At 41.5% G+C, this 27,831-nt stretch overlaps 1 protein-coding gene across 2 annotated transcripts in view; it reads right to left on the minus strand.

Annotated features, from left to right (window-relative positions):
• The window catches only part of WNT7B (Wnt family member 7B), a 90,174-nt gene that overhangs the window by 23,981 nt on the left and 38,362 nt on the right, over positions 1-27,831 (minus strand). For both annotated transcript variants that reach the window (XM_058023449.1, XM_058023448.1), the window contains exon 2: positions 15,357-15,583. In XM_058023449.1, coding sequence (XP_057879432.1) covers positions 15,357-15,583 — 227 coding nt within the window. The remainder of the gene's footprint in view (positions 1-15,356; positions 15,584-27,831) is intronic.

Here is a 27,831-nt window from a genome sequence, read left to right on the forward strand (position 1 = left end):
CTCAAACTGAGAAATGGTGACAGCCAGACTGGGAGGTCTGAAAAATATTTTAGGTCATGGAGAAGCAGCTCCTGTGTGCCCAGGACAGCACTTTCCAGGCACAGAGAGTGTTATGCTTTCCTGTCTGGTGACTCTGCTCTTCAAGGTGGCCTTCTTCTCAAGGAGTGCATAGACATAGAAAAAGACTTATGTTTGACCAAAAAAAGGAAAAAATAATTTGTGTCAAATAGTGTACCAGAATATTTTCTTCTTCTGTATGAATTCTGCACAGGAGCAGAGCAGAGAGGTTCTTGCTGCATTTTCTGGGAATTCCTGTTGGATTATCTCCTGAAGGATGAAGGTATGTAGGCTGTCCTACAAATCTGTAGCTCACATAAATTCCTGTCATGGTTTCTAATGGCTGGCAGGACACCTTAGAGGACCAACTCAGCAAGTCAAATTCCACAAGCAAGCCACTTGCATTGTCACAGGTGACCCTTCCTGTGGGTGTGGGGACTTTCATGGGTTTGGTGCACTCTTGGCAGGGCAGAATATGGAAGGGGAGGCAGCAGTGAGTGCTGTGTGGCTGTTTGGGGTGCTCTCACTCTGGATATCTCCCATGGCAGCAGATGTGCCTCACTGGCTTCAGCCCACTCCACCCAGCCCTTCCAGCATTGGGGCTGGGCTGGCAGCCCCAGCTTGTGTCTGTGCTCTGCTGTTTCTGCTCAGAGGTCACATCCCCTGGGCTGCAGCAGACCCTGCAAGTCGCTGCAGTCCTCCCTCCAGGCTCAGAGCTTGTGGAAAGCAAATGAGAAAATTCTGGTGGGAGGGCTGGGTTGAGACTTGCTTTTGAATTTGCTTAAATATTTTCCAAATGCTCTTTCACACTGCTTGTGTGGCTGCATTCACCTCTCTGATACATCTGCCTTGCCTGTGCATCTTGCTGGGAGGAGAGACAGGGTCAAGAAATGATGTCCACCCTTCTTGGTGTTTAATTTGTAGTCCCATTTGTAACCCCAGGGAGCAAGACACAGCACAGATCACACATATGAAAGAGATTTAAAAGAGTAAAGAGCTCAGAGAAGTTGGGATAAATACACAAAGTTTAGATTCTGATCCAAACCTCTCTGGTTTGCAAAATGAGTCTGGAAGCATCACAAGAGCAAAGTCTGTTTTTTCAGCTCTGGAGCTTCTGGTCCTCACAAGGGTTGGGAAGTGACAAGATTCACATAAACAAGCAAGGTTTATCTGAATCTTCTGAGGACTTACAACAGATACTGAATCAATGTTTCATCTGAGCCTCTCCAGCTGACCCCACTGGGTCAGGTTATCTGATCTAGCAGACAAGTGGTTGCTGTTTATTATTTGTGTTGTGTTAAGTTTGTGTCTTGCCATGCACCGAGAGAGCTCACCCTAAAATGGGGATCCAAACCTGCAAGAGATTGACAAATGGCAGATGTCATAACAACCCTGCAAGCTACCTGCTGAAAAACTAAAATTTATGAGAATAAAATGATCAAATTTCTAGCCCACAGTCAATTGGTTTTAAGCAGTATACCCTGGAAAGGAATTATGAGTTTTAAACAAAGACAAGAAGAAAAATTTCTAGGTTTTTAAGGTACTCCAGCCTCAGACTAGGCTTTGTGACCAGAAAAGGAGGAACAAGGCCCTTTCTGCTGCACATGAGTATTTCAACAGATAGATTGATATTAATACCAGTCTTTGAGATGCTGCTTATGTAAAACTGCTCCTAAAACCCACGAGCAATGTCTCTACTGCAAATTCCCCATGAATTTAGTGAGACCCATGAGAAATGGGTCTCACTAAATAATCTTTGCAGCCCCCCACTTTCCAGCAGCTCCTTTCCAGATCTGAACTTTGGAGCTGACCCCTGTCTTTGTGATGGGCCAAACCAAAAGCCAGATCTGAACACCGCTGAACTCTGGGAAAGTTCAAATCTATCGTTTGTGGTTCAGGTTCAGCTCTAATTAAAATGGACCAGTTAGAAAGGCAAATGTCTTCAAACCAAACCAAAACAAATGCTTCACGTGAAAAGTTCTGGGTTGGGTTACATGGTACCAAGCAGTGCTTTTGTCTATCACATGATGTCATGTCCTTCTGGTTAATTTAACACAAACTGACAGCGTGCACATGCTGCTGTGTGAGATATTCCAGGCAGACACTTTGAATCCAGCTTCAAGAAGAAGACAGTATTCATGGAAATGCTTTCATGATGTGCAAAACCCAACAGCAATCTCCCTGCCACTCAGCTCTGAGGGTAGGCTGCCACCTTTCAAACTTTCCATGCCCATCCCTTCTAGTCCAGGGTCTCCCAAAACAGTGTCCTGCCTCCTCTGAGTGAAGCTTATGCCTCATTATGTCACCAGTATGTGGATTATTGCCTCTAATCCCTGAAAACAAACAGGAAGGGAGTGCTGCAGAACCTTAGGTTGCATAAGAGGGCAGGGGAAACCCAGCTAAATCCCTGCTCAGTCCTTCTGTATATACTATAGTTAATACTAAAGGGTAATAATCAAGATGGTTGATCAGTAGACAGGGGGAAAGCAAACAAAAGGGAAAGGAGCTTGGTTTCAGCATTACTGAACTGCTGAAGAGAAAGAAAATGGGAGACAGCAAGGGGAAAGAGAAAGGGAAAGGGGGGAAAAGTGTTAATGCCCCATCTCTGGTGTCAGGATGTGCTCCAGTAGCTAGAAAAAGAGGGAACACAGACAGGAAGATTTAGTCAAAGAATCACAGCACACATATAATAAGTAACCAGAATTTACTCTCCCTGTGGGCTTTATTCTGTCGCTTTTATGTTACATGTAAGTACTGAACATCAGTTCAGTATTTTCTCTTTGTGAAATTTGAGTGGACAATTACCTAAGGTTTTCAAACTTCCTTCTCCTGCAAACTAAGCTAATAATCCTACTAGGCCTCTTCTACTGAGATTTTTCACTTTGTTGGGTTTTTTTTCAGGCCTGGACTAATTTTTTAGAAGACCATATTCCTCCATGATATTTCCTTCTTTTCCTTTTTTTTTTCCCCTTTAAGTAAGAAGACTTTACCAGCAACCAGTTTTGTTTGAGGATATATCTCAAATGTTTAAATGGAGGCTGGTCTCTAATCATTTCAATTCCTCACTGAAATTAGTCATTGTTAGTTTCCAGAGAGTGAGATATGAAGTGTCCAAGGTGACACAAAAAAGCACAGCTGGGAGCAGAGAACAAGTCCATTATCTCCTGGTCCATGCTTTCACCATAAAATGATTATTCTTACACTGAACTAGGAGACACAGGTATGTGAAAAAGGATAGGAAGGGAATGGTATTGAGCTTCTCAACGTGATTCCTCCTCTTAGCTTAGATAAAGAGAATAAAAAATTATTTTATCCATTCTGCATGAATACTTCTCGAGTTAAAGAATATTCCAATGTTTTCTCTCAGAAAATTTTCAGTTCATTTTCACTGGTGAAGCTGTAACTAAAAGAACAATCTAATTAATCATTCTTAGCAATATACTAAATTCTAATTATGGCATAATTTTAAAGACACCATGACAACATAAAGCAGTAAAAGACGCACCTAAGTAAAAGAATGAGACACAATATTTTTTTATGCATAAGTTTTGTGATTTTCATGAAATAGCATTACCAGGAACCTAGTTATTACTTTGGAATTTTCTTTAAAGCAAGAAGTAGAGTGGAATGGAAATAGATACCAGCTCATGTTCTACACATGATAAAGTATTGATGACTGAAAGAATTATGTGGTATTTTGTCATTGTGACAAACATGGCAGAAAATGGCAAAATATTCTTGTTGATTTGTGCTAATCCTGCTCTGAGTATGGAGGACCCAAATGCTTAGGAATGAGAAGCAGTCAGAGAATAAAACCCACCTGACTGTTTAGGAAAGTTCACCACCATTACTATGCCCTGAATGAAATACCCTGTCTGATTCTGCCTGGGGTACTGGCATTAGCAACTTTCCAAAATACAGACATAAAGATTATTCTTCAAAAATGCACTGTCAGGTGCCCACCACTGATAGCCAGAACTGCCTCAGCTAAAAACAGGAATGCACCAGTGCTCTGTGCTGGATCCACCTTGGATTTTGGATCCTGCCATTGCCCTTCACCATTACTGATTTTTCCTGCTTCCAGCCCATCCCTTTTCCTTTCCCTCTCCCTTCATATGCATTTTTAGGTCTGCTTCACTCTTTCCCACTTCCTCACGTCCCTAGCCAGAGAGCTGAAAGGCTTCCATTACAAAGATTGAAAACACACTCCATATTAGTGTAACAGGATAGTATGACCAGCAGGTCCACGTTTCAAACACATTCAATTTATGTCACAGCTGAGAATAAAGAGCAGGGGAAGCTACTTGGTGGGTTGCTGGAGGCTGTGGCTTCCATTTTTTTGTGGAACATGTCTCTGTCACTTGCTAAATAGGTGCACCATCTGGTGGTAATTTTGGACTCCCAATTCTTAAATTTCCAAAGAGCAGTGGTGGAGCTACGCCTGTGGTTGCAGCATTCGGTTTTGGGTTTTGCCATTATCTGTCTAAAAGTCCTCAGCTAAGACAACTTCTGCAGGTACTACTGGTGATTGAGTACTGAGAATTGGTAGGATTTTAAATAGGGATCAAGTTTCCATGTCTGCCATTTGGGAGAGCAGATTTGGCTTTATAGGAGGACCAAATGCTTCCCTGAGGAAATATATACATAGAGATGGAAAAATTTCAAACACAAAGAGAATTTAGGTATTTAGGGAGTCTAAACTCCCGGGATAGGCAACAGGGACCATTGTGCAGTCAAATTAAGATGCAAATCACCCTGTGGAAGTGTTTCTCCCTGTTCTTTGACCATACAAGGAAAACAGCCTGACTAGGTTCCTATCTCGGACATCTCAAGCAAATGCCTGGAGCTGTGTGATGTGAAACTGGGCCAAAGAAAAGAAGTGAGGAAGGGGCTCCTCATTTTTCTGCCTTTGTTGTCTGAAACCCTTTAATTCAGCAGCAGAGAGAAACCACTTGAGCCTCTTGTGCCATTCCCCTCAGGAACTACAAGGTTGCACTGACCCTGTCTGATGGGACTGAAAATGGAGATCTCTTCTGAACAAGGTAGCTGGAGGCGGAACCAGACAGAATAAGAGGTTCCACAGTTTGGTGAAGAAATGAGTGAACAGGTAAAAATAGTCATGATCCATGAGTAAATTTGTTTGTTTGTTTTAGCAATGTGAATAAATCTGCAAAGTCTACAGCAGTGCCGTGCATGTCTGTTGAGCTTCCATCCAGAGAGAGCAGAGCCTTCTCCCAGTGCACCAGTGAGAGATGTCTGGAGTGAGAGCAAACCAAAAAGATACCTCAGTAATTCAATTCCATTTAACTAACACCAGCTAAGCCTTAGGAATTATCCTTCTCACACAATTCCAGAAGAGGAGTTTGAACCTCTGCAGTGGAGAGATCATTGTAGATAGCAGCAAACTACACTTGTGGCTAAAAGCAGTCTCCATGATCCACTCCAAGTGGATCTGGGATGGGCAGAAGGACCCATCCTCTGCTTGCTCTTTCACTATGACTTCTATACTCTGCAAACCACTTGGTTCTGCCTTTAAAAAGAGGCTTTCAAAGCCTCTTTAATAGCACTTACAATGGAAGGTTTAAAGTTAAGCTTGTATTGGGTAAAAAAAAGCACTGCTGGAGTCAGTTCCCCGCTTGAATACTGAGAGATTGACTACTTTAAAATGCTAGATTCACTTTTTCAAGTCTCCAAATAACAGATTATAGAGTCCTCTTGCTTGCTTGCTTTATTTCTCTTTTTAATTTTCCTCTTCTATCAGTTACAAAAATATTATTCTTCACAGTCTGAACATCAGTAAGAAATAAACTACAGTCATGCACAATTTAATCCAATGCTAAAAGGTCAGGCATGATACGCACGAAGGAAATTTTGTCAATTAGAAAATGAGGTATTTGTCAGATGTAATATTTTGCAATACACCAGCCACTTTGTTAGGAAAAGAAATTGCTCGTGACTGGAGGCACGATGGCAAACTGCATGGATCAGTGGTCTAATCCTGAATGTTAAAATATTTGTTTGCAAACCAAAATGTGCAGATAACAAACGCTGTGTTTTTTGTAATGTTTGTACATGCCTCTCTCTGCATTTCAAGTTTTCAGTTTAGAAACAGATCGTTTACCAAACAGAACCTATCCCTAAGAACAGAGGAGGAAAGGGAGGGATGCTGCTACACATGTAACTCTGGAGCCTAATGTTATGTTTAGCCTGTCCTGCTTGGTGTAGAGGTTGGACTAGATGACCAAACCTATCATCTGTAATTCTAGGGAAGAGATTTTGACAACACACTTAACCGCAGTAGTAAAGCTCAGGGAATCTCCAGAGCCATTGGAACCCTGAGTTATTAAGGCATCACACACCAGCAGGTGCTGTCCTGCACTCCCTGTCACCCTCCACAAAGAATTTCCCCTCTCATGGCAAGGCTTGGCAGCACCTGCCTCTTTGCAGAGTTGCTCTGTACTTGAAAAGTCAGATGTTGTATGGTTGATTGTCATTTAACTAATTGGGGTTTAGCTGAATCCCTCTGTGAAGTTCAGCTTCACTTTCAACTTCTGCTCACAACCAAAAGCCAGGAGACTTTTTAGTGGTTCTGATGAAACCAGTGGCAAAATTTCTACTGACAGCAATAGGACAAGAACTTGGCCCCTGTCCTTTTGGAGGGACCCCAGCCCCACTTTATTTGACTTTTAATGTCATTTGCCTTCCTGTCTTAAGCATGCATTGCATTCTAAGTCATTGACCAATAGGATTGGGATGCAGAAGTAACTAATGAGTCAGCATGCTATGGAACAATTATACTCAGCAATAAAAATATTTAAAAATGACACTAAATGAGCATTAATGTTCCTTGGAGGCATTTGGAAGTAAGGAAATGCCAAGCTTAAAGCTGTTATGCAAAGTTAGTCCTGTGTCCAGACCTTGGTACAGAACTCAACTAAACCATAGCCTAGAATTTTCCACAGGACCTCTGACTGACTCATCCCAAGAGAAACCAGAAAAGCAATATGGAAAATGTTACCCTGAATAGCTACAGACAAAGCTAAAAGAGAAAAGGAGGATTTTTGTGCTGAGCAGGAAATGATCATCACAGACCCAAGGCCCCATCACCTGTTCCTGCCCCCTTTCCACCACACCCAAGCACACAAGTAGGATGATCAAATTCCAAAACTTATGAGTACCCACCCCTCTCCCCCAAAAAATGTTTATTTTCCATACTAGCACTTAAATGGAGCAATTCCATACAATAAAAAGGTCCATTTAGTTTTGAACCATGGAAACAATGTGTTAAACCCCATGCCCATGCCAGTCCATTGGTTTTTCAGGAGATCTGAGGTTTAGGGTCACAGGAAGACAGTGTGTTGTTCATATGATGTTTCCTACCAAGCTGTGCAGTGTAATGGGCCCTTACATCCCAGAAAACCCATGGAAGCATGTGAGAGCAGAGATCCAGAGACTTGAGTCTCCCAAGTTACAGTTCTTGGCATTAATTTACATCAATGCATGGAGCAAATTTAAAATTAAGTGCTCTGAAAACAAAAATGGAATCCTTCACAGTCAGGTATGTCAGTGTATTTAAATTTGAAAATGTCTACAGAAAAGCACCTGTTCCAAGAAAATCTTCACTTTTATATGAAACAGAATGAAACAAAAGCCCTCTCCTTAGAATGGAAATTCCAGATTTCATTCAGATCAGTAACCACCATTCCCCATCCAGCTGCAAGCCACACACAGTTCACCAAGTAATTGTATTACCATATTAGTGCTGTGTTTGGAATAAGGATGTCTGCCTTTTGAAGAAAGTCTGCTGCCAAATAGGTAAATATTTAAATGACAACAAGAACATTTTAATTTAAGAGAATTTATACTATTCTTTACACACAGGGCCCTTGAGGGAAGAGAAAATACAATTGAGCTATACTTGAACTGAACAGTAAAACCTTACAAAAAGACAAGGAAGTGGAGAAGATAATTTGAGATATATAAACATCTGTCTGTTCGTGGCTGGAAATTATGATATGCTGTAGACTATATATGCTTTTATTTCTTTTATAGGGAGGCAAAGAAATAAAGGTTATAAAATTAATGTGGCAAACTGACAGTTTTTCTAGTAAAGTAAAACAAAATTTATTTCGGTCAACTCATAATTTACAAATGGTACTGTCCATTAATGTTTGTCTTTTCCCTTATGATTTACAATGTATTTTGAAAACATTACTAAGGCCTCCCCGAATCATTTTTAGGTTCTGACATCTAAGAAATTTTTAAAACACAGAGAAATTATCATCCACAAATGTTCAAATTGATTCACCAAGCTGGGAATCCTCTATCCTGTCAAAATAGGATGTTTCTTTAATACAACAGTACTTTCTTAGAATAAAAAGATATTTTTCTTTTTCTAAAAACATCCAAGTGACAGACATTAAGAGTCTGAACCTACCACTCCCACAATAACCTGTCTCCTCAGTTTAAAATGTACAAATTCTTAGCACCTTCAGGGTTTCATAACCTTTTTACTGCTCCTTCACAACCTCAGCTACCGCCAGCTGGGAGGGTTTATTTTCCTTTTCTGGTTTGGGTTACTGTCTTACCTTGTTACTTGTGATAGTGAAAAGCTTATCCAACATTCAACAGTAAGAAAGTATGAACAGTTTGAACCAACTCCTCAATTTCCCTCAAATATGATAATGCAAACTGAAATGCCCTCTCACATGCTTTGCCTTGTTATTGCTGCATTATCGCACCTTTTCCCCAGTGCTCAGCTTTCAGCTGAGAAGAAATGCACTGAGGAAACTGTTCTGCTAAGGCAGCTGCCTCTGAGCACTTTTCTCACTGCCTGTAGAATAACTCAGACCAGCACACAGGGCTTTGGGTGGAGCAGCTCAGCTCCAGCTTGGCCTTTCTGCCTTTCTACCTCTGTAAGGCAACTTGTGGGACAGTCCCTGACACACCAGAATCCTTCTAACATAAGGAATATATAATACTATATAATAGCAGTATACTATTATACTATATATATAATATTCTGTGTATTATTATACTTATTAGCTATATATATTACTATATATAGCTAATAACTGAGAACAAATAGATTGGACCTCCTTAAGGTTAAAGATATTTTGGCTTCTCCTTCCAGCAACAACACGCCACTTGTGAAAATAAAGGTGCTGTTTGGGACATTTTAAGGGGAGGCTTTGCAGTGACTGTTTGCAGGGTGGTAAATCTTTCCTGCAAAATGAACATGCAGAGGAATTCCACAGATTTTGGGGGTTTTGTCTCTTTACTGCCTGCCAATTATCTAGCTGCTAGGGGTGGAGATTCATCATGCATGTCTTTGGGGTTTTTTTCCCATTTAGGCTAATAATGAGAAAACTCTCCTTCTCCAAATAACCAAGAAATATCCAACTTATTGTGCACCACTGTGCTTCTATTAAGAGTTATGCTTGCTTAAGCCACAGATCATTAAGTTTGCCATGGTATTCATAGTTTAACTAAATCAAACAGGCAAATGCAATGACTCCACATGGAAAATGGACACCAGCAGTCACTCCAAGTTGGCTACATGAGCAATAAAGACACAGTTTGTATTGGTCCTACATCACCTTCTGGAGCTGCACACATCCTCAGTACAGACTGCAGCCTATTGAATGCATCCTGTGCACCTCTCTCCTGGAATCCCAGACAGCCTGCTGCACCAGGAGCTGAAAGTTGATGCCGTGCCCTCAGAAGCCACCCCTCACACTGGAAGGGTTTTACTACATCCTAGCACCGGCAGAGAAATCCAGTTCAAGTTACTGAAAACAGATTTATTTCTGCTCTGTTGCTTGAATGCTCAAAGAACATTGTTGTCCGGGCCCGTGCTATACGACAACAACAAAAAACCCCAAATTTTTCCACTTTAGGTCCAAAAGCCACTGTGCAATTGGGGTTCCCATAGCTGACAAATGCCTAAACCAATCATAGCACCTACTGCTATGACAAAGATAATTACTGCCTTTCCGTCAGTGAAGTGTGTACCCTGCTCTGTATCATATTTAAAATAATCTAATTCCAACTCATTTTCCCCCTCCAAATTGTTTCCAGCTGTACAATTCCTCTTTTTCCCCCATATTGTTTTTATTGGATATAGTGCAAGTTCGTAAAGATAGATTTTCCCATAATAAATACGCAGATGTTAGAATAATAAACATACAGTCAACCTGATATATGAATATTACTAAGCCTTAACAAACATATAACAAACAACATAAATCGATTTTAAAAAATTGAAAATGAGAATATAAAGTAGCAGAGAAAGAAATGGCAGGAGAAAATAAAGGCAAAAAGTGAGCTAGCAATGTACTTACTTTAGCAAGCTGTCTGGATTCATTTATGGCTCCCTTTATTGACTTGCTGATAGCATTAAAGCACAGATATGGTTGTAAAGCATTCCTAAGAATGCCGCCTGTCTTCATGTGTCCCAAGTTTTCTGCTCACACTGAAAGCCAAGCTTCCCAAGTTGGCCAACTCATACCACACTAGACACTACTGTGCTAGATTAATCCATCTGCTTGGACCCAAATATCCATTTTTGGAGAATAATGAGCCTCCCTACTCCTCCCATTTTTGGTAGGAAGTTTTTATGAACATTTGGCATCTCGGTTAAACCATCATCGTAGCCCAGAATAAAAATGACTGGATTCATATGTGGAATCCAAATTTAATTTAGCCTATATATGGCCTGAACAAAGAATAATTAACTGGCTGACACCCCCTCAGCATGTATGATAAGATGCCAACTGCTCCTCCATGACTCCATCACTCAGATATCCTCCATGCCCAATTCCCATGTTTTTCCAGGCCTGCAGCTGAAGCATGGTATCAAGAGGGGACTGACAATGTTATCTGTTTCCAGCACAAGGAGAGCAGGAATCTCTGTTGTTTATGAGTATCTCTCCCTCAGAAGTTGTTCCCCTGCCTTTCCCAGTGTTCTGTTTGGAATTATCCATCCTTTTCCCGGTTTATGTGTGCATATGTACAAGAGCATGCTTGTAGAGAGCTGTGAAATTGAACTTTATGTTCTGATTGTGTTTGCCAAAAGTCTCCTTCACCTGGGAGTTAATAAAATCCATGCACAGATTTTGTTGGTTGCTTAAACTGTGGGGTTTTTCTTTCTCCCATCCCTCCCCCTTTCTGCCTGGAGAGTGGATCAAAAGTTAAATGAATGGGAAGAGACAGGAAACTACTCAAGATGTTCTTCTCCTAAAACTCCCCTGGCAAGCAGAGCTGTAACTTCCCTTCAGATGCCTCCTTTCAACACACCAGCAAACTACAGATCAAAACAAAGGGTAAGACATATAATTAAAAAAAAAAAATCCTAACAACAACAACAAAAAACAAACAACAAAATCAACTTCAGAACTCCCTTAGGTTTGGTCTACTTGTTAATATTTCCCTGTCAGGTGTCCAATATAATGATTTTCCAAATCACTGCACCAGTGACACAACCAAATATTGCTAAATCATGCTCGTTTTCCACATCATGAGTTTGAGAAAGGAGACGGGTACAGATCACTTTAGATATCTTGACAGATATATTTTCCAAAACACCAGAACAGCTCAGTTTTGCCCTGGATTTAGCACTGGTAAGAGCTGACTGTTCACAAGCACTTCAGTTTAAAGGATTCCAGTGGAAAGGGTCAATGCACAAATGATTATCCACAATAATCCACTGTCAACATAAGAAGGTGACAAATACAAAAATGTACAAGGACAGCATGAATAAAGTAAGAGCAGGACTGACTTTCTTTGGGGATGGCATGACTATGGAAGAGTTCCCAGCTATAAATATATCAAAATAAGCTATGCATACACAATGCTTGGCAAATTCATCCCACGCTACAGCCTTTGTTCATGCTAGTAATTTAAATTTCTCTGTCACTTTTATGTCTGGCTGCTATAAATCTTTCACATCAACATGAATGTAGACATGATTTCTACAACTGTTGTTCCATCCCCTGGACTATTTAAATTTTTTTTAATATAGATTCCATGTACTGTATTGGTGGTGCAGCCTTCATTCACTGAAGTACCTCTGTGAATAAATAACTCCTCACTGATCCATCTTAGAGTTTAGCTAATAAACTGAGGACTTCTCCTGGCACTGCAGGACCCCTGGAAATCACCAGGGGGGACATGTGTCCCCGTGTCAGGTCTTCTGGCTTGGTGGTGGGTGGAAGACATGCATGGTTAGAACATAAAGGCACCCAAGAGGTGATGGTAGAAAGAGATGTACATCTGTTGGAGAAACCTCATGTTAAATGAGTCTGAGTGTTTGCTTTGATTTTTGAAGGGGGAGTGTTGCATCAAAATACAAGTTAGAATAACCATAACTCTGTGCTTGTCAGTGTGGTGGTAGAGGCTTGGTCAGTAGCTAAAGAGCAGGCGCTCTCCTTCCCATGCAGCAAGAGAATGATTAATATGTTATCACTGATTACTTTCCCTCCCGACCTGAGACCTGAATAACTCACCTTCAGTGTTCATCTCCCCCAGGGGGTTCTGGGACAAAGCTTTCCTTTCGGGCGAAGTGAAAAGCGTGCCTGTCTTTTTTAGTTTTAGTCCTTTCTCCAGTGTGTTCAGGAAGAACCAAATGGCTGGTTTAGTGTTTCTGGGTCAGACACATGTTTTGTTACACATGTGAATATTTGTACTTTTAAGTAGTTGGGTTTTTTAATTCTTTGTCCATTTTTTACTTTTTCCCCCTTGCCAGTGTAATAACACTGCTTCCTAAACCCTATCCTTTTCCTAGGTACTGACCTCATAATCTCTGGGTGCTACCCCAGTAATAAAAGAAATAAAGACTTGTGAATTATAGGATCCTTTACAGACCTGCATGGAACTCATCTGGCTCGGCTGGAAGGGGTCATGTAAACCTTCTGCAACTCAGAGTCTGTGTGGTTTCACACCCAACAAATGTCAGAGCAGAACTCAGCTGCAACTGCCAAGTTTCATCTGCATTTGGGTTAACCCATAAAAGAACCCACCAAATTCCACTTCAGTCATTTCAGACTTGCAAGGAACCACCCAGGTTCAGTGAATAGGGCAAGAATCTGGTAAATATTTTGGCAAATATGGCTTGAACAGTGGCTCAAGAAAACCCTCATTTTTTCCAACTTTGTATAGTCTGACAAGCCTGATAGCTGGTCCATCCTAATGACAAATAATTTCTGTTCCTTTTAGCTCTTACATTGCATAGAAACATTGAGACTGAAAGCACAACTACAGCTTGTCCTCTTTAGGCATTTGAAGTGCCCTCATTTGCAAAGTTTTGGAGGATGAAAGGAGTCTCTGGTGAAGAGGGTTGCTACCCACAAACACAGTGATGAAGATGGTGAGGCAGCACAAGATCCTCAGCTTGAAGAGGAGAGCAGAAGTGGTGGAAGCCTTTTCACTGGAAAGCTTTGAGATGACACCCATCCTTGTACAACCCTCCAGAGTGGCCCTTCTCAGGCCATAAGGGATCTCACAGAAGGTAAGACAACTCACTTATCTAAGGTCAGGGCATGCCTGCAAGCTTTGGCAGATGAAAACAGAGCAGGAAGAAGCACAGAATGCTTGGCAGATGCACATTTTCTGACAGCAAGGTAATTCTGGTTACCAACCAAAATTAAACAAACATAATACCAGCCAGGGAGGACCAGACCATGCTTCTAACAGTCAAGACAAGTCACTAGATTTTTCTTTCTGGCTCATTTAAATTTGAAGGTAGAAGTCAAAAGTTAGGTTAATCCCTGAATATGATGCCTTGAGAATGTAATGCAAAGCTCACAGAATATGACAGACCCTCTGCAAATTTAAGTCAATGCCCAATGCCAGTGGATTTATTCCCTTATAACACTTTGCAGATGAACCACTGTGTCCTTAAAACAACCAGACCTCAGCCAGACTCTCAGATTTGGATGTTCTTTCAAAAAATATTCCATTCCTTTGTTGACCCAAACTTACTTCAGTTTTTGGCATTCATTTCACAAGGGTGTCAGACAAAAACCCTGACACTTTGACCACCACTAACAACCAAAGCATCACCATGTGAGTCAACACCTCCTTGCACAGATGAAATTAAATGCTATGCCTTTTTTCATACAGTATTAATGAGATCTTATGTCTGACCACATTCAGCTGTACTGGAAGCACAAGACTCACCCAAACCGTTGAATGTAAGAGGTATCACCCAAAGAAAAATGGGATACCAGAAGTATAGGCTACAACCCCACTGAGAAGCTGGATGGTATCACTTTGAGTGCCCTTGAGAGAGCCACACAGCACAATATGTTATCCCAACCCAGAACAGCAGACAGGAGAGTGGACAGCCCTTGGGGGAGAGAGGAAAGGTCAGGAATAAGTTAAGGATACCCAGCTGGGTGATGAGGAAAATAGTGACTTCAGTGCTGGAAAAAAATTTACATAATCTCCCCTGTGAAATAATACCAGACATAGGGTAAATGAAAAGGTATTGATCTGACTTCTGCCAGCTAGCAGCTTGTCAGGCCAAGGCCATGTATTATTTTCTTTGAATATGTTTCCTGCCTCAAATCACTTGCAGTATTTTCTTTGCAGTATGATAGCAACACTAAAATGTATCATTGCCACGTATTGGAAGGCCAGTATTGTATGCACAGTTCTTCCATCAGCTATTTGGGACTCTCCCATTACTTAAACTTCTGGGAAGTCTGAACAAAGAATAATTTACTGGCTGACACCCCCTCAGCATGTATGATAAGATGCCAACTGCTCCTCCATGACTTAGATATCTTTCATACCCAATTCCCATGTTTTTTCAGGCCTGCAGCTGAAGCATGGGATCAAGAGGGGACTGACAATTTTACCTGTTTCCAGTACAAAGGGAGCAAGAATCACTGTTGTTTATGTTGTCCCCCACCCTTTCCCAGTCTTCGATTTGAAATTATCCATCCAGAGGGATTTTTCTTAGCTGCTTTTTGTGAATTTTTGATTGGCCATAATATTCACCACAGGTATCACAACAACGTGTAACAGGACAACAGTTGTAAATACTCTTTTCATGGGCTGTGACCTCGGATGGCTGTGCAGGCACTGAGGCCATTGCTGGGCCTGAATTTGCACAGATATGAGTGACTCCATCTACAGACCACTGGAGACTCCATGTCTCTTGCCAGTGACTTTTCACTGAGTGGAAACACACAATTGTCCTGTTGAACTCCAAGTTATGAACGTTTGCAGGAAAGGTAAGAGAAAACCATCCCAAAGAGATCCCCACAGCACTGCAGGGACAGAGACACCCTTACCTACTCGAAGCTCTTGTCCAAAGACCGTTTTCTCTCCCAGAGCAGAGCAGTTCCACCTCCCGTAGCGGAACTGGTACTGGCACTCATTGATTCCCATCTGTGCCCCTTCGCCGATCACAATGATGGCATCAGGGCGGCTCTGGCAGATGGCGCGCTGCCGAGGGGCCAGGCCTGGGATTTTGTTGCAGATTATGTTAGCTCCTAAAGCCACCACAGATGACAAAGCTCTGAAGAGAAAAGCAGAAAGACACGTTATAACCAAACGGAGGTGAGCAGGAGCTACTGTGTGGCTGGCAGGGTGCTGTGCAAAAGGGGAAGGGTCAGAGGTTCAGTTCCTGTAATTATGCCAACTTGGCACAGTGTCTCTGGTCTGGTATAGCAGCCTGGAAATCTTGCAGTAATTCCTGGTCTGGTTTGTGCCAGAAGAAACAAAGAAATTTAATTTTGGCACTTTTGTTTCCAGACATCAGCTTGTGAGATGTGGAAAGAAAGACTTATTTAAAATCGAAATATAGTGATAAGCGATCATCCACAAATCTCTGAAATTACTTTGAATTCAGTTTCAGAATTAGTGTTTTAGTTACTGCAGCCAGTTCATTCACCCCTCATTTGAAAAAGTTAAGCACAATTTAGAAAATTACTTGACACTACCAACTCTCTTGCCCATTATTACGCTCAGGTTATTGAATGATTAATGAAGTTCTCCAGCATAACTGTGCTTTTAGATCTGGCAAACATCATGGAGCACATAGGAGTTGTCCTTAATATGTGCCAGCCAGTCTAGAAACATTTGCACCTCTCATTCTTAATGTATATTTTCAGAATTCATTAGGAAGTTTGCATATAACTTGCACCTGCCATATGTTTTCACTTGAGAACATTTATTTTTCATTTTCCAGCTCACTTTTCAACATCTTCACAGGCTCATTTTTCAACATATTTACAGCCTACATTTTAAATGGTAATATTTTGAAAAAAATAGGACAAGATGGGTAGATGTTCAGTGATGCCTCTGGTCACTGAGTACCCTCCAGGCCCATGGAGATGCTTCAGCTGGCTCTGGACAGACAGACTGCCCATGATCCTGCTTCCCACCTTGAACACCAGCCCAGGCCTTTCATCTTAGTGTTAAAAATTTCCCACTGGAAATGCTCACTTGGGGAAATGCTGACTAAAATTAAAGGATAATTATAAAAGAATTTGTCAACTTATCACAAGGTAACTGCAAAGTTACATAAATGCTGCATTTCAATGAAATCAGTGTTTAATTTTATCATTTCAATAGGATACAGTAAAGCCAGAGCAAGGAGGGTGAAATACTGCTATTCCTGTGGAATGGATATTCCATGATGATCCACTCTGCCTTTAGTAGGTATTTTTGCACTTTTTCCAAAGTTAACAGTCCATGAGAAATTCACCACTGGTGGGTTTTTGTTTATGACGGCGCAGGGGGGTTGTGGATACAGAAATAAGGGATCACCCAGCAGGTGCATGCCTTGTTGTTCTGCCTATTAAACAGAAGTAAGAACAAAAAGTAGTTTCAGTCTGACCACTCCCAGTGTTGGAGCAAGAGTGCTCAGATCTGCAGCTTTAATTTGTGTTCCTCTGGATGCTGAGCAACAAAGCTGGAGCACCAACTGGAGTAAGAGAGTCCCTGGGATTCATGCAGGTTTTGAGCTAAGGGGTTTTTTCCTGGCAAAAAGCATTTCTCCTCTTAAAAATTAAAAAAAATAATAAATTTAAATAATTATGTCTTTAAATTGGGACTTTCCAAGAGATGTGATAATCTTAAAAAAGTATTATGTTTGATACAAAGACAAGATTCGCTTTACAGTGGCTTATGACCTTTATGTTATGGCTTCAAAAGCTAATGAAAATCACAGAGGAAAGTATCAGTACTTTTTTTTTTTAATCACACACTTTTCAATATTGAAAAGTAAAAGTGCTATTTTCTTTGAAAGGTCATGGAGCTTTTCTCTCTCTGACTTCATCCACTTTCCACACAAAGTAGGATGGACATTCTGAAAATATTCATTAAAATACAAATGAAAGCATTTTACCTTAACAGATGATGTGTCAAATTCAGAATCATAGACTCTTTGAGGATACTAAAATGCTGTGCCCCATTCTTGCCCCATGCCCTCCACCTGGCTTTGCCCATTTCCCTGGGACAGACCAGGTGCCCAGGCTTCCTGCAAGACCTTCCCACCTGGAATCCCATTTCCACTGCTGCTTCAGACACTGACCCTTCCAGGAAAATCTAGCCCTGAGCAAATCTGTGGTTGTCTCCTAAGAAAGAGACATGCACAAGGCATTCAAAATTCCATCTGATGCTTGGCACATGCACAAGACACCCAGTTCTGGTCTTGTAGCTGCCTGATGGTCACCAAGTTACTGAGGCCATGCCACCAACTTACTAGCAAAACTTACACCTAAAAATTATTTGTATGTTATAGAAATACTTTTTTAAAAATTAAAAAATTTATAAAACTGTGCCATAACTTCCTGACAATATTTTTTGAACTGCTGGGTTTCCACTAACTCAAGTTGAGCAGCAAAAACCTTACAACTTTCAAAACAAAGGAAAGCAAGAATTGGCCACAGCATCTAAACATATAATTTTCAGTTAAGTTGCTTCCTTCATACATGTCCCTGCTGTCTCATAATTAGGTTAAAGAATATATTCTTTGGGCTCCTATTGTTTTTTGGAGCAGGCTTTGGTCAAAATATTTTAATACAGTGGGTCAGTTTATTCATCCAGAAAATAAGCACAGTCATACCTGCTTCAGAAGGTATTGTGAGGGTATTATGTTATTATAATTATAATTATTGTGTGCTTGTGAAATGTATTATAACAATTAAACTACAATTATTGGGGGTGGAAGGGGTCTTGGTTTTTCTATTACTTCCAGAAACTTCCCCCTCTCTGGCCTGAACTTACCAGCATACTCCCTCAGACTTGTTTAGCCTACTTTTAAATTGTTACACTGCCAAAAGAAATGCTGAATCATGAAACTGAGGTTTTGGAAAGCTTTATTTTTATTAAAGAAATGCACCCAACAGCATTTCAAGCTTCCTCTCCTCCATTTCTTGTGGCGTCCCTCAGTTTGTGCATCCATCACACATTTGGGAGGGTTGTGATGAGCTCCTGCCCCTTGGCAGGTTGAAGGCTAAATTACTTTTATTCAATTTATAGCTGTCAAAAGGCAGATCCTCCATGCCACATTTTGGCATCCTCTTTCATCTAATTTTTCTCTGTGGCACAAATTGCCTTGATTCTTATCACCAGAAACTCCTGAGCGTGGCATTTTGTTAAGATTTCTGATGCAGTTTACAGTAATTGCAACCATCCTGCACCACAACAGTCTCCACACAGCTCAGAGTGTTCTGCTGGGTCACCCACATGGGCTGTTCCATTAAACACCATCCACATGGCTTATCCAGACAAACAGAGTGAGTGGAATAATGGCACATTTCCTAAGGAATCAGCACCAGGGCCTGGCATATGGAGATTTTTGACATTTCTTCATGCCTATGCCATTAATGCAAGAGAAACAGCAGCACTGAAATTGAGCAATATCTATAAACAGAATTATGCCCAAATTTAAAAAAAACAACAACAAAAATCCACCCCCCCCCCAAAAAAAAAAAAAAAGAAACACAGGGAAAACCCAAACAACCCAACAAACAAAAACAAACAAACAGAAAACCCACACAGAAATAAACAGAAAAACCCATCAGATCTGGGCTTGGGTAGGACCTTGCAGCTCAAACTTCCGTCAAATTACACCTGATGAACACGATTTTGGAAGGCTTGGTTTCTGCATAAGAATTCTGAAACATCAGGGGTTTTATCATTTGAGAAAATAACTACAACTGTGTCACAGCAAGCAGAAAAACACGGCAGTGGGAGACAAGTTTCAGCCTATTTTCTGAAATAATGCTTGCTTACTTATGCAAAGACAGATAAATCCTATCACAAAAAGAGAAATTTCTCCTTCCAAATGTATTTCCTGTTTCAGTTGTATCTCCTCTGTAGCACCTAAGCAACTCCAGCTCCCCTTTTCACAAAGTGAAATGGAAATTATTAGATATTCTAAGCCAGTCATAAAAGTAAACATCTTTGAAATGCTTCAGAAATTAAGCACTAAGGCCACTTGAGTTTTAAGAACTGCTTGTTGGAAGAGAAATGTACTCCTCATTCCTGGTTGGCTTGCTGGAGTCTCCATTTTATGTTTGCAAAAGCGAGCATTCACCTAACTTGAGCACGAGTAATATTCATTTCAAATATTATCATGTCCTTGCAACTTCTGATTAATTTTACCTATAAGAAGATCATCATGTGAACTGCAGTTTACAGAGTCTCTGCATGAGTGGAAAATATATAAAGTAAATCCTTATAATGGACAGCTGTACAAGCACATGAGAGGAAAAAAAATTAAATTTTATTATTGTTAAAAGAATCTGAATTTTGATAAAATTATGAAAGAGAACTGTCTACTTATAGATGAAGAGCAGTAACTGACCAATCTTAGGAGTTGTCCCCAAGCTCCTGCACAGGCACAGGTGAGTACTGAGATTTCTCCTAGGAGCTTAGTATGCTATTCTGACAAATACACTACAAAAGATGTAAAATAAGATATTAAACCAACAACACATTGCATATAGGTGAAACAATCAAGTTGATTTTAACCTTTTGGTTAAAAAAACTAAAAAGTTGCCTTAAAAATTCTCTGCCAGTCTGTGCTCCCTGGGCAAATTTCATTTTATTGGAGCTCAGGACTGGTGTCAAGAACTTCTTCTCCTCCAGCACCATCCCTCACTTGCGTTCCTGACTGCACAACAGCCCAGCACCCACGTCCCACCAAACCAGCCCTGCTGCAAGACCTTGGACAGACAATTGTAGGGTCACTGTGATCCCACCCCAGCTCTGCTTTCTGACATTCACCTGAAACTGCTCTTGGGCAGGGGGTTTGTTTTCAGCAAGGAATGAAGGCATTTAGCCACACGAACCCCATTAACAGCAGAGGAGTTGTGCAGCTTTTTGGCACACTGTACAGAAAACTTACCCCACCACCTCTGACAAAAAAAAAAAAAATCCACACAGAGGATTCTTTGTTAGCAGGAGCCACCGAGGTATTTTGTGGTGACATTGCGACACATCTGAAACTGAACACCACTACCAAATGGTTGACTTAATTAAGAATTCCTAAGTAAATATTTTGAGTGCGTATCAGTTGCAGAAATTGGCAGGAGTGTCCTGGGCTCTGAATGCCATATGCGTTTGTTTAGGCTTTCAGTTTTGCTTTCCACCCTGGCTTTGGGAAATCGCTGTTGGGCACATGTGGGATTGAAGAGGAAACGCAGCAAGGCTGCGTGGCTCAGCCCTGTGTGCCCTTCCCTCTGCTGGGCTCCAGACTGGGGGCTGTCAGAGCCCAGGACATCCCTCTGGCTGCCCTGGAGGATGAGAGACCCTGGCAGGGGGCTCAGAGACCTTGGCACAGAGTCAAAAACACCTGTGCCTTTGATTTTAGCCCATGGAAACAATTACCAACTTTGTGTGAAGATTTACAAGCCACGAGAGTTTGAGTAGAACGATGGTCAACTTATCACCAGGTGAAAATGTAGAATTTTGGGGGTTTTAGAATGAGGGTTCAGGAGGCAAGATGGAGGAATCTGGGCATGTCCTGTCCTTCTCCTTCTTCTTGTCCTCCATCCTCAGCTATGATGGTGACAGTTCTGGATTGGTTTAGAGTAGAGAGAGACTGTCTAACATAAGTGATAGGTATTGGAAAATTATTGCAAGTAATGTACACGTAGTTTTTAGTATAAAAAGATAACACGACCCCAAAGGCATTCAGTGTGCCATGAACCAACATGCTAGACTGATCTCAGCAGGTCACAAAGACAATGTAATAAATAAGAGCAAATAAACAACCTTGAGAATGAGAGCCAGGGAATCCCATCTTCTTCTTCAATCTTGGGACTGGGAAAAAGAGACTTTCTAACACCTTGGGGTCATCTCGAAACCAGAGACCCCGTCAGGGGGCTGCACACAGACCTGTTCACTCCCACCAAATGAAAGGCAGAGATTTCTCTGAGGATCTCACCCAAAAAAGTGCCTGATATCCCACGCAGTGTGCGTGCTGGCATGGCCAGGAGGAATGGGTGAGTTGAGGGATGACTGACACAAGGGCTGGGCCTGCCTTGGCGTGAATGCCTGCTTGAGAGAGGAGTGGGGCATGCCCCCCATCCCTCTGTGCCACAGTGATCAGGGAACACCAGCAAAGCCTTGGATCACACCCTCCCAGCTGGGATGGCTGCTGTGAACCATTGGGCTTCAGCAGAAGGAGGGGAGACACTGCCTGGGATGCCATTCACAGATCAGCACCAGCAACCAGCACCAGCCTCCTGAACATTCCTGCTGTTCACTCAGCAAGAGAAAGCTGATTTTGACACATATCTTGTTTGCTGTATGACTGGTCCACTGCAATAATTTTGAATAATTTTTCAGTGAGGCAACACTTGATACGTAACAGCAGGGTATCTTGAAGACTGTTACATCTGTAGGTTACCTGTATTCGACTTTTTTACACCAACAAAAGACTCATGGAGAACAGAAATGCCTCATAGGCCTCATGTGTCCTATTGTAAAAGCTGCACTAGCAAATTTACATTTCCATTTGACATTCACTGTCCTCCAGAATTTTTATGGCAAACTACTGTATAATGAGGGTTTTCTTTCTTGTCTCAAATCACTTTACTCTGGGGGCATCTTGTTATATGGTGGAAAACACATCCTGTGGATATAAAAATTTATAAAAATACAATTGGGTGTTAAAATATCTGAAGTGTGGCAAATAATTCCAAAGGAATTTGTGTTTCAATAACTGATTGGTTTGCTAAACCAAAGAAAACTGATAGGCCAGTGTCTGAAAGCTGCAGGAAGGTAGCAATTCTAGCATTCTCCTGGGCAATTCATGGAAGGCTGGAATATTCCTGCTTTGGTCTTGTCAGTGATGAAGGTGGTGACATACATGGTGCAATTGAACTTATCTGAATAAGCTTAATGAAAAATGATGTTGATATAAAATTATTTGATTCCTTTTACAAACAGAGCTTTATCAGATTTAGAAATCAAACTGAAACACTTTGTTTCAAACAGTTTTTTTCTTTTTTTCTCTATAAGGAGTGTTAGCAGGACCTACCAGTCCAGCTCTGCAAAAATGCACATGCCTCACCTTGCAGAGTACCAAGCAGCTTCCACCCTCAGTAACAACAAAATCCATTCCTCAGTGCCAAGATGCCCCTTTAAGCACTTACAGCTGGTATTGATGTCTAGCACTATAATTTGCCTTCCACCCCATTTCTGGCTCTCTTCAGTACTAGAAAGACCCACAACAATATCTGGCAGGCAGGCACAGAGCTGTTTGCTGGGCAGCAACACCACTGCAGAATAACCAAGGTGGGATATTGCAGTTCTCCTGGCATGGAATGCAGCTTTGAGATACCAAAGTGGCTGGAAGGGATAACTCACAGATTTTCTGTGTCTATGCAGAAACAGTTCAGTACCATAGAAAAATGAAAATTTCTATGTGAAGTGCCCTGCTGCCTTGACAATAGTCCCAGTTTGGTTGTGCAGCCTTGAGCCCTTGTGTTTTTCCTCCTCACTTAACCACCTTCACCTTTCCCTCAAACTACAGTGGCTGGGGGACACCCATTCACAGTGAACACATTTGTGTTGTTCTCACGATGTGGGAAAAACTGGAAAAGAAACGCAAAGTCCCACAGGCAGAAACCATGGACCTCTCCAGGTTCAGCATGAACAGGTAAGAATGAGGAAGACTGTGGGGTTTTAAATTTCTTTTTTTTATATATATATATATTTTATGTCAGAGTTTATTCCTTCACAGGAGAACTGCAATATCCCAGCAGACATGGGTGGTGAGCCTGCATGAGGCTGGGTGGTGCTGCAGAGGTGCCTCTGTCAGAGACATGCACCGAATTACAGCTACTCTGCATCTCCAGCACCAAGGACAGGAGGGAGGATGCACCTTCCACATCACCTCACAAAGAAACAGATTCTGCTCCTCAGAATCATGGAAGAGTTTGGGTTGGAAGGGACCTCAAAGCTCATCCAGTCTCACCTCCTGCCATGAGCAAGGACACCTTCCACTATCCCAGGATGCTCCCAGCCCCATCCAGCCTGGCCTTGGGCACTGCCAGGGATGGGGCAGCCACATCTGCTCTGCCAGGGCCTCCCTTTCCACTGGAGCAGCTTGCTCAGGTTGGCACAGGTTGGTTACAGGTTCTGCTCCCAGGACAGGCTTGTGCTAGGGCTGGACACCCAGCTTTAAATGACCTCCCTGGGCTGGCTGCAACTCCAAGCAAAAGTGCCCTGAAAGTTCCTTTCAGCCTGCGTTGCTCAGCTAAGCTCCTGCAAAGCCTTGATTTAGGAAGGAAAATTATTTTAGGACCACCTTACTAAACACAAGAGGTCTATCAGAGATTTCAAGGTGCTGACACCCTTTGTGTTTTCCTGGTCATGCAGTTCTATTTGCTTCCATGGAAAATTTGTTGCCAACTGCAAGTCAGCCCAAGTCAATGTACCAGAATATGGCCCTGTACAAAGACCTCATGCTGAATGCCAGATCCCAAAATAAATTAAGAAGGTAGAGGTGTTACACTAAGGAAGTTGCAAAGGAAATGCAGAGTGCATAAATGCTTCACTTGGTAGGTTTTCTATACTTTTAATTAATAGTATTAGAAAGAAAAAATATGTAACCCATTTTTAAGCAAATAGCAAATGGCTCTTGGAAATATGTTTTTAATAGTCTCTTAGTGTGTTAACTAATTTTGTCTCTCATTTTCTGAGTCTGTTCCCTGATGAGAAAATTATTTGCAGCCTTGCTTGTACCACCACACCAGCTGTAAGCAAAACTGCTTGGCACTTCCATGGAGCAGGTCTGCATTCCCTCAACCCAGCAAAACTCCCCACTGGCTATTGGTGATCATGGAAAGAGAAATTCTGATCCATCAGATAGATAATTTATTATTAGCTCCTTTCAGGAATTACCCTACTGAAGTTATGAGACAGTTTGTCCATTTGAGATTATACAGATTATACATGCTGGTTAGACATGGAAATAGAGTTTGATCAGACCTTCAAATCTGTACCTAAAAGTTGGATATTACTATAAAATAGCTTCAGTCTGAGAAAGTCTCAAGTGTGGATAAAAAGGGGGGCACTCCTCAGAAACTGCAAAATATAAAAGTTTATTTCCTATGCAGATTTCCAAGCATTTAAAACATTATTGTATGCTGCATGTGGGCTTTGTGGGAACAACAACTCTCTGTTTTATAATCTGAACTGTCAACACTGGCACAAAATAATGTGACACCAAACACAGCTATCTATGAATGTCTAAGGTTTCTTTCAGCTACTCATTTCAAAATTTTAATTCTGAGTGATATAAGAGGCCTGCTAAACCACACAGTAACTTTTCTAGTTCCCTGGCTTGCTGAGCCTATTCCAGGTGTTCAGAAGGATTAGCAAAAGTCACTTTGAGTTGTTTTTCTAGAGGAAGTTTCTAAATTTGGTGTGCAGTCATAAAAGTCTTGCATCTGTGTTATTATCCCAGTGGCCCGTGCTGGGTGTGCCCTTGGTGTTTTGAAAATCACTGTAAGCTTGTGAAAGCAGCTGGATGGAATACTTCTCCTTCTGAAAGCCTCTCTCAAGAGATCCCACACACACTGTCAGTCAGACACACCCAGGCATTTACCTGCCTTTTTGTAAGGTGGCATATTGACCCCAATTTCACTGCTTCTTGCCTTAAAACTGAAGATGCTGCTGACTATGAGCATCTTGAATTCCTTTTTCCTGCAGTTCTCTTTCTGAATTTGATAATTTGAAAAAAATCTCTTTATGGCCATGCAATTCAAAGAATGAAGAGGTTTAAAGAGGTAGGTGATGAGGACTCTCTGGAGTTCACAGCCGAGCCTGCAGAGGTGATGCTAAAACAGCTCTACCAAAGTGAGCCATGTGCAATCTGTACGGGCTATGGGCAGCTGATGGCACACACAGCATCAGCCAGTGAGCACCCAGGGCAGGTTAAGCCTGGCTTAACAGCCACATCTGAGCCACAGTCCAGTCTCCATCATCAGCCAGCCCCACACTCACAGAAATCTCCTTTCACTGCCAACAAATACTCTCATTTTTCTCCCTGATGCTACCATTCTTTTGCCACTGATCTTTTTAACTTTTTACCCCTAGGTAAAAATTGATACAGAAGCCAGCTTTCTGTCTGAATTACATTTATCTGTTCCACAGAAGAAAAACTTAAGCTAACAGAAGCATCACAGACTATTAGGAAGCTCAGAAATCATCAAATTTTCCTACAACTCTATGACTTAAATATCTTTTAAGAACTATAGTGTGGTGGTACCAGGCATTGGTTTCTCTGGGTCTGGATTGAAGGCACTTGAGACAGTAGTTCATGTTTGGACTCAGGTGTTTATTATTTCTTATCAGTAAAACAGTCTCACTACTCTGAGTTTGGTACCTTTTCATTAACAAAGCACAAAATGGCCAACAATCTCTTGTTACAAGGTCTTTTAAGACTAAACTATCCAGTTAAGAGGTGGCACCTGGATTATTTTCCCTTTTAACCCAATAACTGATCCCAAAGAGCCCCCAATGGGGACTTTTCTGCCCAATTACAAAATGCCACCCAAACCCATGGAGAAGAAGGAAGAAGAAGCATGAAGAAGAAACCCAGGATGACACCCTGTGCCCTCCATCTTGCTTCCATCCACAACACACTAAAACTCCCAAAACCTAAATTTCTCACCAAGTGATCACCTACACTGCTCTCTATTTCACACTTTTGTGGATTCCAGTCTATCTTGAAGTCCAGGAAACTTTCTCCATGAATGAGGGTCAGAGTCGGGGCTGCCCTGGGGGTCAGGGCACCCCAAAGCAGACAGAGAAATATTCCTGGTGCCCTGGGTTTCCACATCATAACATGCTCAGAAGATGCATTTGTTTTAAAAGGGTTGTGGCCATAGACAAGGACAGCCATGGACGTTCTCTAAGATCTGAAGCCTGCAACCTGCCCCCTCCATTCCCCCAGTGAGCATTTGAACAACACTCAGGCACAGGGTAAGATGCTTGAGGTTCTCCTGTGCAGGGCCAGGAGTTGGACTTGATGATCCCTGTGGGTCCCTTCCAACTCAGAATATTTCAATGTTTCTATTCTATGATTCTAGGAAATTTCTGCAATTAAAGATCAGGGTTTCTTCTCTGATACCCAATGGGAACAGAATATTTTGTCCCCAGACGCCTTGCACAGCCCTTTAAGTTGTTTATAAACCTTCTGCAGAACAAAACAGCCCTCATTCAAATTTTCCTCTCATGCATGAGACCTCTGATCATTTCTATCCCCCTTTTCAATGTTCTCTTCCACTGATCCAAGCTTTTCTGCACACGAAGATAAACCACACATCATGACTGGAATTACAGTCCCTTCTTCTCCTCTCAGGGAAACAAAAACAAGATAACTGCTTTTGCCATTCCACATCTTTAGCTCCACTTATTAAAATAGAGTTGAGACCTAAAGTGGCTCTTCAGTCCTCATTCTACAGTGAATTACCATTGCTTCTGACTTCTTCTGTTCCTGCATGGGCTGCACTGCAGCTGTATAAAACAGGCCCAAAATTATTTTGACTCCTTGTGCCTCACCCCCTCATTAGTGGAACAGCAGCAGTTCAGCAATCAATGTCCAGTTATGAGCACTCCTTTGATTTGCAGCATCTGACTTTGGGAACAAGGGGCAAATGGAGGGGAAGTATGGTTAAAAGCATAGAAAACACATTTGCTTAGATTGTGCTTAATATTTGCATTAGAGGTTTTACTATCTGAGACAGGTCAAGTAAAAGTATCTTCACTAAGTACCCAAAACACACAAAGCTTGTGTTTTAAAAGCACCTATATTAAGAGTCTTAAAAATATTGGATATATTGCTTCCCATTGATACACAGCCTGAATAAATCTACATCAAGTTTTGGTGCAGTATTGAGTGGAATTATGGCATAGGAATCAATTTTTCTAGCAAACAGTATCCAAAGTAGGCTTGATGTGTTTTGGTTTCATTGCACTTCTGAGAGTCAGAGCAACTGCTCAGGAGAATGAGAATTGCTCCAGCTGGAACTGAGAAGATGAGATGAGGTGGTATCACCTCCAGCCTTACCAAGAAGTGAGAAGCCTCACTTCTCTCTTGTCTCCAAACAAAGCCAGAGAAGTTTTTCTTGTAAGGAGCTACATGTGTTGGTGGGAAAGTATCTTTCAGTTGCAGGCTTAAATTCTGTCACCCTTTATTTAATTTCTAGGCCAGTCTCTATGTTCAAGAGACCCTAGGAGTTAAGAGCTACAGTTCAAATCATTCAATGCTTCTGGATTTTCTGTAATTCATGGCTT

Source organism: Melospiza georgiana, chromosome 4 (genome assembly GCF_028018845.1).
Source record: "Melospiza georgiana isolate bMelGeo1 chromosome 4, bMelGeo1.pri, whole genome shotgun sequence".
NCBI lineage: Eukaryota > Metazoa > Chordata > Aves > Passeriformes > Passerellidae > Melospiza > Melospiza georgiana.